The sequence below is a fragment of the Geotrypetes seraphini genome, chromosome 12 (assembly GCF_902459505.1).
Source record: "Geotrypetes seraphini chromosome 12, aGeoSer1.1, whole genome shotgun sequence".
In the NCBI taxonomy this organism is placed as follows: Eukaryota; Metazoa; Chordata; class Amphibia; order Gymnophiona; family Dermophiidae; genus Geotrypetes; species Geotrypetes seraphini.
Genome location: NC_047095.1, coordinates 118,184,414 through 118,202,345, shown reverse-complemented (window position 1 = coordinate 118,202,345; position 17,932 = coordinate 118,184,414). Strand labels below are relative to the sequence as shown.

The window sequence follows — 17,932 nt, the reverse complement described above, 5'->3', positions numbered from 1 at the left end:
GGAAGAGGTGTCACAGTGCACTCCTACAACCCTATCAAGTTGTTGGCTATTCTTCAGGCATCTTGGTATCCAACGCAGGACCCACATTAGGGATAGCCTGAAAACCTAACCAGGGCCTGTGGCCCTCCAGGACTGTATTGGAATAGCCTTAAGTGGATTTTTGGCTGCATCATCTGTTTAATGAATAAGCAGCCCTTGTGTAAACGGATAGCTAGCAGTATGGTCCTAATCTTACATAAACAGATAAAGAAAAGTACTCAATTGTACCATTAACTCTTATTTTTATCCCTGACTAAGAAATACCTTCTAAATATGTCCAGTCACAAAGATCCCTTAGTACAAATCTTTTTTCTTCTTTTAGAATGGGGGAAGGACCTTAGTAGGCTACATTCAAGTTAGGCTGATCAGTAGCAAGCCTCCACATACCTCCGTTATGAAATAAATTTCTAATTTTCGGGGTTTTTTTTTTCTTTTTATAAATATTTTAAATTCATTTATCTTTAAATTAAAGCGTAGTAGTTAGAAAACTCCATGAGGCACTGCATTTGTTTCTATAAAGGTTCTTGAATAAGATTTCATGTAACGGTTAAACACCCAAGTACATCGAGTAGTGCTATTAGTAGTAGCAGATCACGCCTAGGATAAAATCTTTGTCCCATCACTTACTTTCCTGATTGGGATGTTGTCACCTTCACAGGATGTGAGATCCATCTCAATCCTCTCCATGAGCCCCTCCAGCTGCTCCCGTACATCCCGGGCTCGTCTCATCGAACGGAACTGGATGAAGTTCTCATAGCACCACTGGGTGGAAAAGCCACTTTCTACCCACTAAGAGAGTAAACAGGATGAGCACAGTCAGGGATACAAAATCCCATCACCAAACCAAACAAATGGACCTGGTGTCTAATCAATTGTCAATTACAACATCCACAGCAAGTGATCTGTTTAAAGAGAGGGAAAGAGCAGAAACCTGCTCAGAACCATAAATCATAAATATTCAACAGAATTTCAATCACTGACCCTAAAATAACTCATTTTATATTCTCAACTAATTTTTAGAATAAGAATGAATTTGTTAATTTTTAAATTTTCAATTATTTGTAAAGTTTTAACTTGATTGTCAGTCAGTATAGAGTCAAAGACTTATCTTATATATGCTCCCAGCCAAACCCAACTGGACTCGGTGATGGAGAGGTTTTTTTAGGGTCAGTGATTGAAATTTGGAACCAGTTCTGTTGAATATTTATAGTTCTGAGCAAGTTTCTAAGACCCTTTTCCTCTTTAAACAGATCTCTTGCTGTGATTATATTGGTGTCTTGTGGATGTTGCAATACAAAATCTCATCACCTCATTGACACCAGGAACTGGAGGACTTGGAGACAGACAAGGGAGCCCATTACTTCTAGGACTTGATGGATGGACATAGGGATACAGAGCCTGTCACCTACCTCTAAGACTCTAGGAACTCAGGAATAGACACAGGAACCCAAAGCCCATCACCTCTAGGACTTGGGGTATTGGAGAATTCAGGGGATGAGCACAAGAATACAAAGCTGTCACCTCTAGGGCCTGGTAGGCGCAGGGTCAGCTTGTTACCTCAGGAACACTAGGGACTAGAGTTCAGAGATAGACACAGGAATACAGAGCCTTGTCACCTCTAGGACTTTGTAGACCAGAAGGAATGGACATAGGGACAGAGAAGTGTCTCATTTAAAGCACTGGAGGACTCAGGACATGGGTACAAGGCCTCATCTCACTTTTTTCTCACCTGTGTGTAAACATTGAGCAGCACAAGGTGATCACCGCCGGGCACAAAGAAATTCATCCTGGCATTGTCAGCATGCACCATCTTATCTTTGGGGCGGTAGAAGATAGCATTGTTCACCGACAGCATAGCTGCAATGGTGAGGATTTGTTCCGAACACTTATACCTATGAGAAACGAGATGAGAACTGAATTCCACACCCCCACATCCTTTTCAGTGCAGAGAACAGAATCGGCTTCCCCACACCCCAGCCTAGGATCCCAGGCTGGGATTTCTGGCACCTTATTCATCCAATGCAAAGACAGTATATTCTTCCCTATCCCCCCCAGTGTATTTCTCTCTCCAAACTAGCTTTTCAATATGGGGATTTTTATACTCGATTCTATTCCATGGACTTGTAGTTTGCCTTTTGGAGCAGATTACAAAGAAGAATTCAACTTCAAGTAGCTGAGAGTTACAAAAATATAGAACAATATTTAAAATAATTCCTCTGATCAAACCTTAAAAAATATTGAAAAATAATTATGGGGTCGATATTCAAAGCAACCAGCTCGAAATGGCTAATGGCCAGTTAAATAGCTTGTTTGGGACTACCTGCTGACATTCAGTAACACTTAACCGGTTACGTCCCAATTCTATAAGTGGCGCATAAAACTTAGGTACCTCCTAGGAATGTGGCACATGTCATTCTAGTGGCTAAATTGGACAGGCACCTGTAGACGTCAAAACCTTAGGCACCCCTTATTTATGCCAGAGATTTCTTGCTCCTAATATCGATCAGCGCCTGAACCATGTAGGCACCTACACGCAAAACATGCCACAATCCGCCCTTAACCATGCCCACTTTCTGGTAGGCACCTAGAAAGCAATTAATTTTATTAAGCCAATTAAGCTTAAAATTAAGTTAGGCTTGCCAATCTAGGTGCCTAACTTTAGGTGTCTTATATAGAATCTGGGCCTTAGTGTCTCTGCTGAACTCAGAGCTGGCTATTTTACAGGCGGTACAGGGGCACAGTAGATAGTTATGTGGTTAAGTACCGATATCCAGCATTTAACCGATCAAAGCGGAGCAATACCGCACTTAACTGCATAAGAAATAGCCAGCCACATAAAAACATACCCAAGATGGTGCCAAACATGGCCTTGCATTAATTATCTGGGAATAATGTCATCAGTGACTAAAAAATAACAAAAACCCCCAACAAAAATGGAAACTCTCCAGCTGAATTGACCTCTATGTTTTAAAAACTATGGAAAAAAATCCTCAACATTAAGATGATATTGCTCTTATCTGCAGTGGGTGACCAGTCCAAATCTCAGCCCCTTGATGTAGAAAATAATTTTCCAAAATATGTTTAAAATGAATAGCTGGAGGTGGTCAGCATTATGGTCTTCAACTAGTATGCCACTGCCCAAGAACACCAACCCCAGGCCTTCACTTACTGTTCTGATGCCAGGATCATTTTGGAGAGCATGGGATCCACAGGAAGTTCTGCCATCCTCCTGCCAAGCTGGAAACAGAAGCAAGAATCATCGTGGATGAGTAGCGAAACATTTCATCTAATGCAGAAAACGTACAGGGTAACGAACCACGCAGACGACAAATTACATGCACACAAACAGGAAAGGACTCATTGGGATGGAAGGAAGAGGCTGTCCAACACTACTTGTGGGCTCATTCCAGTCTAAAGTGGCACAAATCTTTTAAATTTATACTGTATGCCGAGTCTAGTCTGAAGAAGGGGGGGGGGGGGGGGCTTCCTCTTTCCAATGCAAGAGACTGTGAAAACCTGCTACCTTGGTGAGCTCTCCCAGATGATTTAGAGCCCCCAAAGCGTAGAGTTGCTCCAGTGCCAGCAACAAAGTTTCATGTGGAGGAGGGTCCATGAAATCAAAGCGAATGAGATCATTGATCCCTGTGGAAAGAGAGAGAGAGAGAGGCCAACCTTTTATTACTGGCAATAGTGATGACATCAAAATACCTAGGGTCTTTCTAATATGCTCCAAGAAGCTCCCTCTTCCCCCTCCATTTCGTATGATAGAATAAGAGGATTAAGGAAAATTAAATGGTGGTTCTTAGGAGAGATGGGGATGTCCTGAAGGGAGATGAACGTGGCAAGCATCATTATACATCATACATAGCTCTCTGGTGTGCTGCACATACTTGAATCCTCTGAATTGGTAACTCCTTCCTATATTTGACTTTTTCTAAATTATTCAGGTGCTGCTACTAAGACAAGTGCTGACAAGAGGGATATTCAGCAACATTAACTTAAGAGTGCTGTAGAATCTGTCCTTTGATCACCTCCGCACAGAAGTGTAGCTTCAGCACTTTAATATTTTTCTATTTCACCCTGTTGGCTAATGGGCACAACACTGGGCTGATATGGTGGGCTTAAAGGAAGGAAAATTAGCAGCCCAGCAGGCTGCCTTCCACTTGCTTAAGACAAAAATGTTGGAGTGCTGGAGCTTCACATTGTCTTTATAGGGCAGAGTACAATTCTGTTTCCACCTGCTGTTTAATGGGTGCAACACCAACAGGTTCTGGACTGATCTAGTGAGGATGCTCCTATTTCTGAAAGTCTGCTTCTGTAACAGCCACCATCATCCTGTCCTGAAAGTTTTCAGAGGACGAACAGTGGGTCATAGGAAACTCCAGAACAAGGTGTAATGGAGACAGTGCAAGACAGAGATCAGACTGCAAGCTAACTGCAGTGCATGACATACTTTATAGTGGACAGTCTATACTGATCCGGAACTAAGCTCTGTGCCAATTCATCCCATTGCAAAAGCTCACCTATGATCAAGTAAGAAAGAATGAGAGAGTGCAAGAGCAAGCACAGAGGCTGTACCCAGGTTCTTCAGCAGTTTGACCTTGTTTCCCTAGTGCCACATGGTACAGTAAAGAGAAAGTGATGGGGCAGAGCTGTAATAAGGGACCCATACCCAGGCTCTTCAACAGCAACACTACATTTCCCAGGTTGGTTCTCTGGATTTCAGGCACCGTGGTGTCCTCCATCTCATTCTTGTACGCCCAGGCTGTATAGAGACGGAAGCACTTCCCAGCCGCCACTCGCCCCGCCCGGCCTGCTCGCTGATTCGCTGAGGCCTGTTGAAAAGCGATGCAGGCACAAAGATGAAATCTGATTCAGAGAGAGACCCGGAGGGGTGGAAATGAGGGTCAAAAAACAGAGAAAAAGAAAAAGGGATTACATTAACGCAAGGTGTGACTAGATATTTATCAGAGGAGGGAGAACAGATAGAAAACAGAGGCTCAATGCTACCAGGCTGAAACAGGAAATGACAGTGCAAGAGAGAGAAGGAAGCAGTATGACAGACGCAGACGATCAATGCTTTTACCTTGGAGCAAGGTGTGACGATGAGGGACTCCATGCCGGTACGGGCATTGTAGCTTTTCTGCTTGCAGAACCCAGGGTCGATGACATAAATAATCCCGTCTATAGTCAGTGATGTCTCTGCAATATTTGTGGCAACAACAACCTGGGAAAGAGGGATGCAAAAATATCCATTTTCCATAAGCAAGAAGAGGTGAGAATCCATACTAGAAAATCGCAGAAGAAACCAGACCACTACCGGGTACAGAAGATCCTAAGTGATAATGAAGTGAGGAATAAAGCCCCGGATGGGCACAGAGGATTCTTAGTGGTAGGGAGTGAAGGGTAAAGTCTGGTGCAGATATAGAAAATTCTCAGCAGGGGAAGAATAAGAGATAAAGTCTGGGACACTATCAGCAGTAACAGGGCTAGTAGACAAGGTGGACATCAACTAGTATTTTAGGAGAGAGAGGAAGGGAGAATGGGCAGAGAATGCCTGGGCCAGGAGCAATACTCCCTCAAAGGATTGGCCAGGTGCATGCAAATTTTTGGTCATATGAACCAACAGTTTTCCAGATTTGCAAGTATTTTTTTTTAAATCTGTCAGCAACACTCCTAGAATATATGAACAATTGCTCACTTACTCAGAGGGAACATAGGCCAGGAGTATGTATGCAGATAAGAGAATTGTATTTTATTGTAAAATTTTAATTTAATTTAAATATATATATTCCAGTTTATACAGTGGATTAAAAGAACCACAATACAATAAAACTATTTTAAAAACAAATTGCAAGTATTTATTTAAAAATAATAATTAATACATCTAATGCACACATTTTCATCCCATTTCCTTTGCCTTATCCATCCTACAGAGCTCCATCTAATTCTTCCCTTCCCCAATGACCGTAAATAATTTGATCTGGTGAAACTGTAAATAACCTCGAGCCACTTACAATCCTACCAGTAAACTATTTCAAAAAGCTAAAGCCATCCCAGAAAAACACTTAAAAATTAGCAAGGACTTAACGCAGGCCATGTTTCGGTGGAAAGCCTTCATCAGGAGTCCAAAGTAGTTCAACATAAAAACTCAGTGAACCACACAAGAAATATGGATTCCCATAAGTAAAAAAAAGAGCTATATAAACATCTATATTGTTGAAACGCAACTCCAGCTTCTACTATCATTACCCCCGCTCATCTACCTGGTGTTTCCCACTGTTTAACGCTATTTTTACTCCCACTACCAGGAGGGTTTTCCAGGCATCCACCACCCTTTACCGTGAAAAAGTATTTCCAGATGTTGCTCTTGCAGCTTCATTTCATAATCTCTAGTTCTACAGCTTTCCAAAGATTTGGTTGTATGTATTACATCTCTCTTGTCCTCCTCTAAATGTTTTCTCATGCGTGTTCTCTTGTAAACCCCAAACTATTCTGGCCACTCTCTGAACCATTTAAAGCCTTTGTATCTCCTTACAACCTCCTTTCTGTCTGGCCTTCTGTTAGGAACAGGATTTTAAATTCGAGTTTAAGTGAAGGGCCTCCAACAATAGGGAAGACCCATCCCAATCCTGAAGCACAAGTGATTACCCTAGTAGCCTACTTCTGAATTCATTGCAGGCAAATCCAAGTAGCCAGCATTACAAATAGTCTAATTCTGACAGCTCTAACGATTATGTAACCCGACATAGTGTGTTTCGGCACAATTGCCTGCATCAGGGGTCATCGGCAAATGTCACAATCAGTAACAGCAAAGTTGTTAATTCAGGAAGCTTGACTGCAGTACAAGCCATCTGTGTTTTAGATAAAGGTCAGACTTTGTTGCTAACTGTTCTAGAACAAGATAACCGATTGTCAATGACCCCTCTGATGCAGGCAGTTGTGCCGAAATACAGTCCAGTAATTGCTTCCTCTTTAACCATGTTGCTTCTTGCGACCAGCTGTACTTACTTTTTGTTCATGTAAAATATTAGATGGACATTTTTTTAAAAAAACTTAGAAATGCTATATTATGACACCTGAATTCCCACCCCACATGGATCCCTATTGTTCATATAAACTTAATGAGCTATGCTGATTTCAGAGAATATCCAAGGTATTAGATAAATCTTTAACCTGAGGATGACGAATGTTATTCTTTCAGCAGTGACCATAAGCCTACATATCTGCTTCATTTTTATGCAAAGAGAAACTGAAAATGCCCAACCTGCTTAAAACATCATCAAAAGTAAGCGATCTTGGGAAAGAGTCCCTGCAGTCTCTGGTACCTTGCGGGCTCCTGGCGGTGTGGGCTCAAAGATTTTGGCCTGCATGTCGGAGGGCAGGTTGGCATAGATGGGCAGCACCAGCAGCTCTGCAATTTTTGACCCGAGCCGGCGGCAGCGCTCCTGCAGCATCTCACAGCATGCCTCAATCTCTTCCTGTGGGGGAGAAGAGGAATAAAACAGAGCTAGCAGGTGTGGTTCCTTCCCTCTACTGTCTGGTCAGGTGTATTTGATGAGCTCTTACCTGGCCCGTGAGGAAGACGAGAATGTCCCCTGGTGCTTGTGTGACGTGAATCTGTAGGACAGACACCACACAAGCTTCCATGTAATCTGCCTCTGGGGCCTGAAGAGACAACATGTCAGGAATTAATATCAGCAAACCGGTGTCAGGTCAAAAGCGCGCCGGGACAAAGGTGCGCCCAGACAATTGAGCGCAGCGTGGAGGCGTGCACTGCTCTAAATTACTGTTTTTAGGGCTCCGACGGGGGGCGTGGGGGGGAACCCCCCCCCCCCACTTTACTTAATAGACATCGCGCCGCGTTGTGGGGGGTTGTAAACCCCCACATTTTACTGAAAACTTCACTTTTTCCCTGTTTTTAGGGAAAAAGTTAAGTTTACAGTAAAATGTGGAGGGTTACAACCCCCCCTAACGCCGGCACGATGTCTATTAAGTAAAGTGGGGGGGTTCCCCCCCCACGCCCCCCCGTTGGAGCTCTAAAAACAGTCATTTAGAGTGGCGCGCGCCTCCGCGCTGCGCTCAATTGTCCGGGCGCGCCTTTGTCTTTCTCGCTGTTGTCTATGAACCCAGCAAACTCCGCTGGGCCAGCTAACTCTCTCTCTCAACAATCTTTTATGCCAGCAAACCTCTTAGAGGGCCACCAGTGAGATGGATTTTCAGGATATCCCTAATGAATAAGCATATCAACATACAAAGAAGCTATTACTTTTGCGTTTTTCTCTAAAACATTTTATTTCTTAATTATTCTCTCTCTACTTCATAAATTATACCATTCTTCATTAAACATCATATACAAAAAAAACCCACATTTGTAAACACATAACAATAGAAATCCCCTCATCCTCCATATAATAATTACTATAACATCAAAATGTGCAGTTAGTCACTGTCCATTTCAGATCACCAGTTCATCAAAACAACCGTTTAAGTAGTAATGTCCCTTCTACGGTGACCAATTCTTTAAAGCTTCAAAATGGTCTGTAATTAACCACTGAATTCCTTCTCAGTTCAGTTCCTTTTGCCCAAACAGATATACAATCTAGCACGACACAGCTGCGTTTCGCTGTAAAGCGTCTTCAGGAGTTATGACTGACGGGGGCTCCCATTCTCATCTAGTAATACAGCCATTATAATAATAAGCAGCTACCCAGAGCGAGATATTACTGTTTCATACGCTGTCATATGGAATCCTTCATCCTCTGCGGGAACCAACTAGACGGTTCTCTTCCTAGAAAAATACACATTTGTAAACACACACGGGAACCGACTAGTATGATGTTTAATGAAGAATGGCATAATTTATAAAGTAGAGAGAGTATAATTAAGAAATAAAATGTTTTAGAGGAAAAACACAAAAGTAATAGCTTCTTTGTATGTTGATAGGAAGAGAACTGAAGCTATTAGAGACGAATAGTCCCATTTGATCTGAAGAGTTTGGTTAACTAATGAATATGCATGAGAGACATTTTTATGCCCGTTACCTCCATTATAGGTAAAACTCTAATATTCATATTCAGCACGGGAATATTTATTTTTATATACACCTACACCAATCAGTGTCTTTATAACATGTCCCAAAGCAGTCTTTATAAAAAGCGTGATGTGTGCTCAGAAACCAAGTGCTTTGTTCCAATCATTGCACACAAGTGTCACAAAGCAATTCAAAGCTCTTTCAAGAACTGCCATGCCAACAAAACATTAAAAGTTCTTCAGAGGTGAAAAAGGAACAGTCTTCAACTACCAGTATAGCAAAGCATAACTGTGAAAAGTTTCGCCAGAAAAATTGGTTTCTTGAAGAGGAAAAGCTGTCGGGAGGTCCCAGGAAGCCAGCATATTCAGTAGGCATAACTTGAAAACCAAACGAGCTGGTGGTCCTCCTGGAAAGGTTTGAGAACAACTGGTGTTTTAAGTAATGGCTCCAAAGCCCTTCAAAGCTAAAATATACATGCCTCCCTACTAGAGAATGACACGGTGACAAAATTCATCACCGTTCCCGTCCCCGCGGATAACCGCGGGAAACCATCTTCATGTCATTCTTTAAGGAGAGAGGGAAGAATCAGAGTATAATTGGGCACAACCACTGACCCGCAAGCTTTGCTTTGAAGAATGCTGGTGTAGAAGGACCGAGGTTGAAACAGACACTAGAAAATGACATGGGATTATTTCCCACGGTTATCCGCGGGGACGGGAACAGTGATGAATTTTGTCACCGTGTCATTCTTTACTCCCTACTATCCATGCAGGCTGTAATGTCATATATTTGAGACAAATGAAACAATTTAAAAGTGCAGTCTGGCTCCTCCCTTGACTGTCATTGGCTGCAATCCCTTTTGTGGCCACAACCCAAGTTTTCCAGCAATTGCCAAGTCTGTGGTCATAGCTTTTCCTCCATTTCGTACCACCATCCTCCCCAGCCCAGTGGTCGCCTCTTACCTTTGTGTAGTAGATGTCCACAGGGAAGCGGCGACCGGGAATGCGGAAGATGGGCGCATCATCAAAGAAAGCAGAGAAGCGCTCCGTGTCCAGGGTGGCACTGGCAATTAACACCTTCAGGTCTGGCCGAAACCGGGCAATGTCCTTGATCAGGCCGAAGAGGATGTCTGTGTGTAAAGTGCGCTCGTGGGCCTCATCTATCACCACCACACTAGAGGACCACCAGAAATGGATGAAAAATATAAAATCAGCAGCTGATTACAGCATGTCTAATCATAGTCTGAGAAGGAACACGGGGCCATGACTGTTCTACCCCCATTTAAATATGTGCATATTATCTTGTTTGTTTACATATCAAATTTCATTGTATCATGAACAGAACGGTGGAGACTGAGACACATTGACTTTTGGCAGTAGTAAAAGTGGGCAATGCAGTCCCATCTATAATTAGTCTGACATAGTAACATAGTAGATGACGGCAGATAAAGACCCGAATGGTCCATCCAGTCTGCCCAACCTGATTCAATTTAAATTTTTTAATTTTTTCTTCTTAGCTATTTCTTGGGTTCCAACTGCCGAAATCTCTGTTGACTTACTCCAGCCCATCTACACCCTCCCAGCCATTGAAGCCCTCCCCAGCCCATCCTCCACCAAACGGCCATATACAGACACAGACCGTGAAAGTCTGCCCAGTACTGGCCTTAGTTCAATATTTAATCTTATTTTCTGATTCTAGACCCTTTGTGTTCATCCCACGCTTCTTTGAACTCAGTCACAGTTTTACTCTCCACCACCTCTCTCGGGAGCGCATTCCAGGCATCCACCACCCTCTCCGTAAAGTAGAATTTCCTAACATTGCCTTTGAATCTACCACCCCTCAACCTCAAATTATGTCCTCTGGTTTTACCATTTTCCTTTCTCTGAAAAAGATTTTGTTCTACGTTAATACCCTTCAAGTTTTTGAAAGTCTGAATCATATCTCCCCTGTCTCTCCTTTCCTCTAGGGTATACATATTCAGGGCTTCCAGTCTCTCCTCATACGTCTTCTGGCGAAAGCCTCCTATCATTTTCGTCGCCCTCCTCTGGACCGCCTCAAGTCTTCTTACGTCCTTCGCCAGATATGGTCTCCAAAATTGAACACAGAAACTAAGATCTGTGAACAAGAAACATATCAACTCCACTCTCACATGGTGGGACCTGTGCCAGTCAGGAGGGCCTAAAAGAAAAAAAATTAGCAGGTAAGAACCTAATTTCTCCTTTTTTAGCGTCCCTCCAGACCGGCACAGAACAGATGTGAAGTACCAAAGCAGTACTCATCATGGGTGGAAACTCCGAAGGGCCAATACAAGAACATGCTCATCGAACACCAGATCCCAATGCACCTGAACGTCCACATAGTAGTGGCAAACAAAGGAATGGAGAGAAGACCAAACCACAGCTTTACAGATATCCAACAGAGGCACAAGAGAACTCTTAGCCCAAGAGGCCTAAGTGGAATGAACTTTGAGAAAATACGGAACAGGTTTCTTTTGAAGAAGGTACGCCGAAGCGATAGCCTTCTTGATCCAGCGTGCAATCATAGCCTTGGAAGCACTGTCCCCCTTACAAATACACGCTAAAGGAACAAAAAGATGATCTGACTAATGAAACTCCTGGGTCCGCTAAACATGTGCACAAAGGACCCTATGAACATCTAATTAGCACAACAGTCTCTGCTCCAAAGAGCCCTCCCAACTACCCAAAACCAGAACAACAGACTGGTTGACAGAAGAAAGGGGGGAACTGGCCACAGCATGACCCACTCACTAGAGAACTCCATGAAGGGAAGCCTACACGAAAAGACCTGCAGTTCAGAAACGTATCTCGTGAAAGTAATGGCAACCAGGAACACTGCCTTAAGAGTAAGGTCCTTCAATGTGTAGGAGCCAAGAGACTCAAAAGGAGGGCAAACAAACGGAAAGAATCAGATTGAGATCCCAGGCTAAAACCCAAGGACAAACTTAAGGCAGGAGCAATTTTGTTGCTCTCAAGAATCGAATCGTATCTAAAGATGCCAAATGCCGACCAGGCAACAGACCGCAAAAGAAGACAAGGCCGCAATCTGAACCCTGAGGGAGGACCAGGCAAGGCCCTGCTCCAGACCATCCTGTAAAAATTCCAAAATGTGAGGCAAAGACGCGCGAAGGGGAACCACACCACGTGCAGAATACCACTCCTCAAAGAGCCGCCAAATGGGCATATAAGCCCGAGAGGTGGAAAGTCTCCGAGAATCCAAGAGAGTGGAGATCACATTATCCGAATATCCCTTCTTCTTTAGGTGAGCCCGTTCAAGAGCTAGACAAAAGGGACCCAGATCGAACATGGGAATAAGACCCTGAGTCAGAAGGTCGGGCAAGAGGAGCAGAGGAAGAAGATCTGCCATGAGAAGATGAACCAGATCTGCCTACCAATGGCACCTGGGCTAGTCTGGAGCCACCAGGGATCACGTAGCCTGTGTGCTGGGCAATGTGAAGAAGAACTCTGCCCACCAGTGGCTATGGAGGAAAGACATAGAGCAGGCCAAGCCTGCACCAGAGCATCCAGCCCCTCAGCCTGGAAGTTCCTGCACTGACTGAATGGTTTGGTATTGACATTCGTGGCCATGAGTTCCATGACCAGCCGGCCTCATGACTGAACAATCACTCAAAAGACCTCCAGCTTGAGGCACCACTCGCAGGGATCCAGCACATGACAACTGAGGAAGTCCACCTGGACATTGTCCACTCCTGCTATGTGGGAAGCCGATATGTATAGAAGAGGAGCCTCTGCCCATTCCATGAGAAGAGTTGCCTCCTGTGCTAACAAAAGACTCTTGGATCCCCCCCTGACAATTGACGTAAGCCACCGCCATGGCATTGTCCGAGAGAACTCGAACCAACTTGCCCTCCAGCAATGGCTGTAGCGGCAAGGAAGCTTGACTAGACCCAGCCGCTAAATGAGAACTGCAGGCAGCAGCCGCTGTAGCGGTATGGGAATCCCCAGCACCATAGGAGATAAGGGAAACCTTATTTCCCTGACCGTTGGTGGCTGGGGAAATTCCTGTGTGGCGGTAGGGGAAGCTCGGGCTTCTCCACTGCTGACAAGCGGTGCATTTGCGAAGGGGAACCCTGCATGCCGGCACCCGAAGTTGACAAGGATTCCCCCTCGAAGCGTCCAGAGCACTTCATGCCCACGCCAGCCGCATCCACCATTCGGTGCGCATACAAAGTGCACTTCTACTTTTTAAAAGTGCTCATAGCGTACATGCAGGAGACCAACGCCCAAAACCAGTTCGAAAAAATGAAAACAATTAAAGCCAATTCAAAGCTTCCTTCCAGACTGATGGCCTCGGGACTTTTTTTTTTTTTTTTACACAGCAAAAAGCTTTAAAGGACAAGAGAGCAGACCCCACAGGCTCTCAAAGCTGTATTCTGAGCCTGAATTATGGCTCCTCTAAGGAAAATAAATTTGAGGAGTTGGGGAAATGGAGGGAGGTACTTGACCCGTTGAGTGTGGCACCCCCGAGATCAGATGGACCCCTGAATAGGTCCCCCAAGCTCTGTCCGAACAGCACAAAAGAGACAATTAAAAGGCCACTAATCCGATCCAACAGGCACTAACTATCAAAGGAAAGATTGCACAGGCTTACCACCTCTTCCTGCTGGAGACTGAGAACAGACTGATTGTAGATGGGACTGCACAGCCCACTTGTAATACTGCCAAAAGTCAACGTGTCTCAGTCTCCACCTGCTGGCAGAGGAGTGTAAACCCATCTGTTCTGTGCCGGTCTGGAGGGATGCTAAAGACAATTGCAAAGGTTTCAAGGAGCAGCAAGGTCAAGCTAGAGAGTTTACAGCTGCTGTGGTATTGAAACGGACAAGGGCAGGGATGCAGTAATCTGGAGGAGGTGAAAAGCGTCGATGTGCAAGCTACCTCAGATGCCAAAGAGTTAAAAAAACATCACATATAGAGAAGTAATCAGATAAGGGGCACCTAGTTTAAGAGAGTAAAAAGGTGCCTACTTAAGACATTACACGGGGAATTCATTGCCTAGATCTGTATGTTGGCACCTAATTAGCTAATTCACAGTCTAAGTTAACAAGAATTTAATTGGCAATAATTAGAAGTTCCACATGGATCTGCTTTGTGTTCTATTCTATAACATGCACACCTAAAACTCATAGTGCCAACTCCAAAGGGGGCATGGGCGGGTCAGAGGCTTTTGCAACACTGGCTGCGAGACTGACAGTTTGGTTTTCTTGCCTCACACGGATGCAGACTCTGCTTTTAGACATCTTTTGACATAATAATACATCTGACAGAGTACTGGTGACCCCTGAAGCAGCTGTTTATCTGCCAAAACATGACCCCATGTTGGATCTTTATATCTGTCAGTGCTTTGCTAATAAAAGAATGCTTTATATTCTACATTTATGTGCAGGAAAGTTCTTGGTCCACCCCTACTTCTTTGAGTTCTTGGGTCAGAGGCACTGCTAGGATTTAGGCAAGATGTATAGGATGCTCATTTCCGCATCTAACTGCCACTATTTGGAGACTGTCAAACATTTACGCTGGCTGGGACACAGTTATGTCCTATAATGAACAACAAGCAAATGACATTCTATCTGAATTCCAGCTGTTTACTTCTGAGTCATCTACATCAACCACAGATTGGGACAAAGTGGAAGCTTTGCAAAAACGCATAGTTAGAGCTGAATTACATGCAGCTACTCTGGCAGAGTACTGTAGAGTCAAATGTATTCCACGGGGCTTATGTATGCGTTGAACAGTTCCTCTTATAGAAATGGAATGCCATTATGAACAAGTGTTCGCTTGATCTGATGTTGTTAATTATTGAAACAACTAAAACAGAATTGAGCTCGTACAAAGAAGACTATCAAACACAAATAGATATTTGAGACAACTGTGGCTACCGATACGTTCTGCAGCCAGTTACAGGACCTGAACACCAAAATTGATAACTTTAAAGTTGAGTTGAAGTTAACCAAAATAAAGAAATTACGAAGGGATGAGATGGACTGCATAAAAGGTTTTGTTTATGTCTGGATGGACAAGAACTGTCGAAGAGCAATTAAAAGACCAACGTATACTAAAACATCAAGTGATTCTTCAGAAGATGATACCTGTAGGCAGTCAGCTGCCGCCGGCACTTCTCCTCCTCCTTGGCGTCTTCTTTTTCAGCACACACACACCCATTGGCAGCCCAGGGCCCCTCAGTGGAGGGCCTCTGCGCATGCATGGGTGTCAAGGTGATGATCTTGCGTGTGACAGCATCGCGTCAACATCTAATCTAATCTAATCTAATCCTTAGGTTTGTATACCGCATCATCTCCAGGTTCGTAGAGCTCGACGCGGTTTACAGTAGGAGAAATAGGAAGGAACTACAACAGAGGGTTAGAGGTAAAAGTGTGAAGAAAATTTAGAGGACTTGGGATGCCAAGATATAAGAGTTTCCTTGATTCCTAAGTTGGAGGGAGACTTACATTTTTTGAGAAAAGCCAGGTTTTCAGATGGAGGGAGCTCAAGTTCCGAAGAGGGGAGGTAAAGTTGTTCCAGAGCTCAGTGATTTTGAAGTGGAGGGAGGTCCCTAGCTTTCCTGTGTGGGAAGTGCCTTTTAGCGAGGGGAAGGATAGTTTTAATTTGTGGGAGGATCTGGTGATATTAGGGTTTGAGGAATTCCAGGAAAAAGGGATAAAGGGAGGGAGGATACCATATAGGATTTTGAAAGTTAAAGAGGCACATTTATAGTGGACCCTGGCGATTATCGGAAGCATATAAATATTTTATACTAAATATAATATATTAAATACGTATAGTATTTTGTATTAAAGTTTTTGGGTTGTGGATCAAATCGTCTGAGTTGCCATTATTTCTTAAAGGGAAATTCACTTGTTTTCAGAATGAATTATGCTTGTAAACCAAGGTTTTACTGTATACACACATTCTGCCAGCGAACTATGCACCATCTGGTCAACATGCACACTTAACAATATTGACATTTTACAAAAATTTCATTTATATATGTGTGTAGCCTCATACACCCAAAAATAACTGCTAAATGGCCCCTTTACCATTTGGCCTGCAGTGTTTTTAAAATGATTATGCCTCTCCTGCCATGTGCCCTGTGAACAAACTGATGTCCTAAGTAGGACTGATACAAGACTGCAGGTGGAAAGAGGAAAGATTATACCTTCATCCTCAGGCTGAGACCACAAGGGCCATCTGAGAGAAACTGAGGTGTTTCCAGCACACGAGGGATGGAGATTGAGAAAAGCTTGGAAAGTACCTGTAGCTGGAGAGGTCGGGCTCGGTCAGGAATTCACGCAGCAGCATCCCATCCGTCATGTACTTCAGCACTGTCCTTTCCGAAGTGCAGTCTTCGAAGCGGATGCAGTACCCGACCTGCAGGAGGGACACACACAACTGTGTCAACACCCTTACATCCCAGGGGCAGGAAAGCAGGAGGAGCACCTTGTATATGAGGCATATTCAGAAAAGAATGCCAATGTCACAGCACATCAAAAACATATATGCAGCTACCTCTTGGGTGCAGCCCAGAAAAAGCAATTAATAAACTGGGACTGCACTGCTACCATCTGCTGGAGATCAAGAATAGACTGAAACTTAGGGGCCTGCACTAGTCTACTTATAGGTTCTTTGTCTCCATCTGCTGGTAGGAGTGCATAACTCAGTTGTGCTGGTCTGGAGGAACACTATGGAAAATGGCATTTGTATGAGTTAAATGAAGGTATGCACATAACTGCCAATATTCTGCCTACACACTATGCAATAAATACCTTATATATTTGCAAGGGGATATATAGAAGTGGAACTTAATTACATACATAGCTGCTAACACTGATAGAGCTGGCAATGAATGCTCTTGCCTCACTTTTAAGCATACATACACCCGGTTAGGACAGTATTCTATAAAGGAAAGTAGGTGCTTATATTCCTTTATAGCCGGGGTGAGTAACCTCTCCAAAGAATATGCATGACATCTATTTGCATGCAAATAAATCCCATGCATATTCATTGGAGAAATCCTGAAAGCCAGACTGAGTTGTGGCCTTTGAGAATTTCTTTGTACATACAGCACCCTGTCATATTACTTAGGTCAGTGTTCCGCCACCTCTTACCCACCCACAGGTTCCTCCCATCTATACATCTCCCAGAGACACTGTACCTCATTCCCCAACTTGACTCCCATTTCCTGGGAGACCCGTGCTGCCACGCTCATGGCAGCTACTCGTCTGGGCTGTGTACAGCCAATTTTTGAGCCATTCTGTGTGTAGCCCTGTATGAGGAGGAAAATAAACAGGGATCAGGCTTTCCCCACAAATTTCACTCCCCAAAGCTCTGTCTGAGGAGCACCACAGACACCACCACTGCCAAAACACATACTTCTCTTCCCCACATCACAACCCCCCCCCCTTCTCCCCTGCTTTGTATGAGTCACCAATGGTTACTTCCTCATGCAGGTACTGAGGGATCTGAGTGGTCTTTCCAGACCCCGTCTCTCCCTCGATGATAAGGATCTGGTGCTCAGCGATGGCTGCCAGTAGGTCTGCTCTGTAGGGAAAGACAGGCAAACTCCGTCGCACTTCCTGAATCGAGAGCCTCTTCTTCTCTGCTTCAGAGATTTCCGACCGCTCTTCCTGTGGGGAGCAGAACGACAAACATGGTAAGACTCTGTGGTTAGACTGGGAGTGGGTATCCCTATATTCTCCATCTTATACCTTGTTTCTTTGGTTTTCACTCTACCAATGGTCGAGGACCACAAATAGTTTAGGTCAGTGTTCACCATGCAAGACCTGGGGGGCCAGTGATGGCCTCAATTGACCCAAAGTGTGCCCCC

General features: G+C 44.0%; 1 protein-coding gene across 1 annotated transcript in view; it reads right to left on the bottom strand.

The window, feature by feature from the left end:
* The window catches only part of DHX16 (DEAH-box helicase 16), a 48,225-nt gene that overhangs the window by 7,822 nt on the left and 22,471 nt on the right, over positions 1-17,932 (bottom strand). The window contains exons 7-18 of the mRNA XM_033915383.1: positions 17,544-17,732; positions 17,261-17,371; positions 16,361-16,476; positions 10,036-10,246; positions 7,609-7,707; positions 7,368-7,520; positions 5,126-5,266; positions 4,712-4,874; positions 3,563-3,681; positions 3,209-3,276; positions 1,769-1,931; positions 667-828 (exon numbers count right to left, since the gene is read on the bottom strand). Of these exons, the coding sequence (XP_033771274.1) occupies positions 667-828; positions 1,769-1,931; positions 3,209-3,276; positions 3,563-3,681; positions 4,712-4,874; positions 5,126-5,266; positions 7,368-7,520; positions 7,609-7,707; positions 10,036-10,246; positions 16,361-16,476; positions 17,261-17,371; positions 17,544-17,732 (1,695 nt within the window). The remainder of the gene's footprint in view (positions 1-666; positions 829-1,768; positions 1,932-3,208; positions 3,277-3,562; positions 3,682-4,711; positions 4,875-5,125; positions 5,267-7,367; positions 7,521-7,608; positions 7,708-10,035; positions 10,247-16,360; positions 16,477-17,260; positions 17,372-17,543; positions 17,733-17,932) is intronic.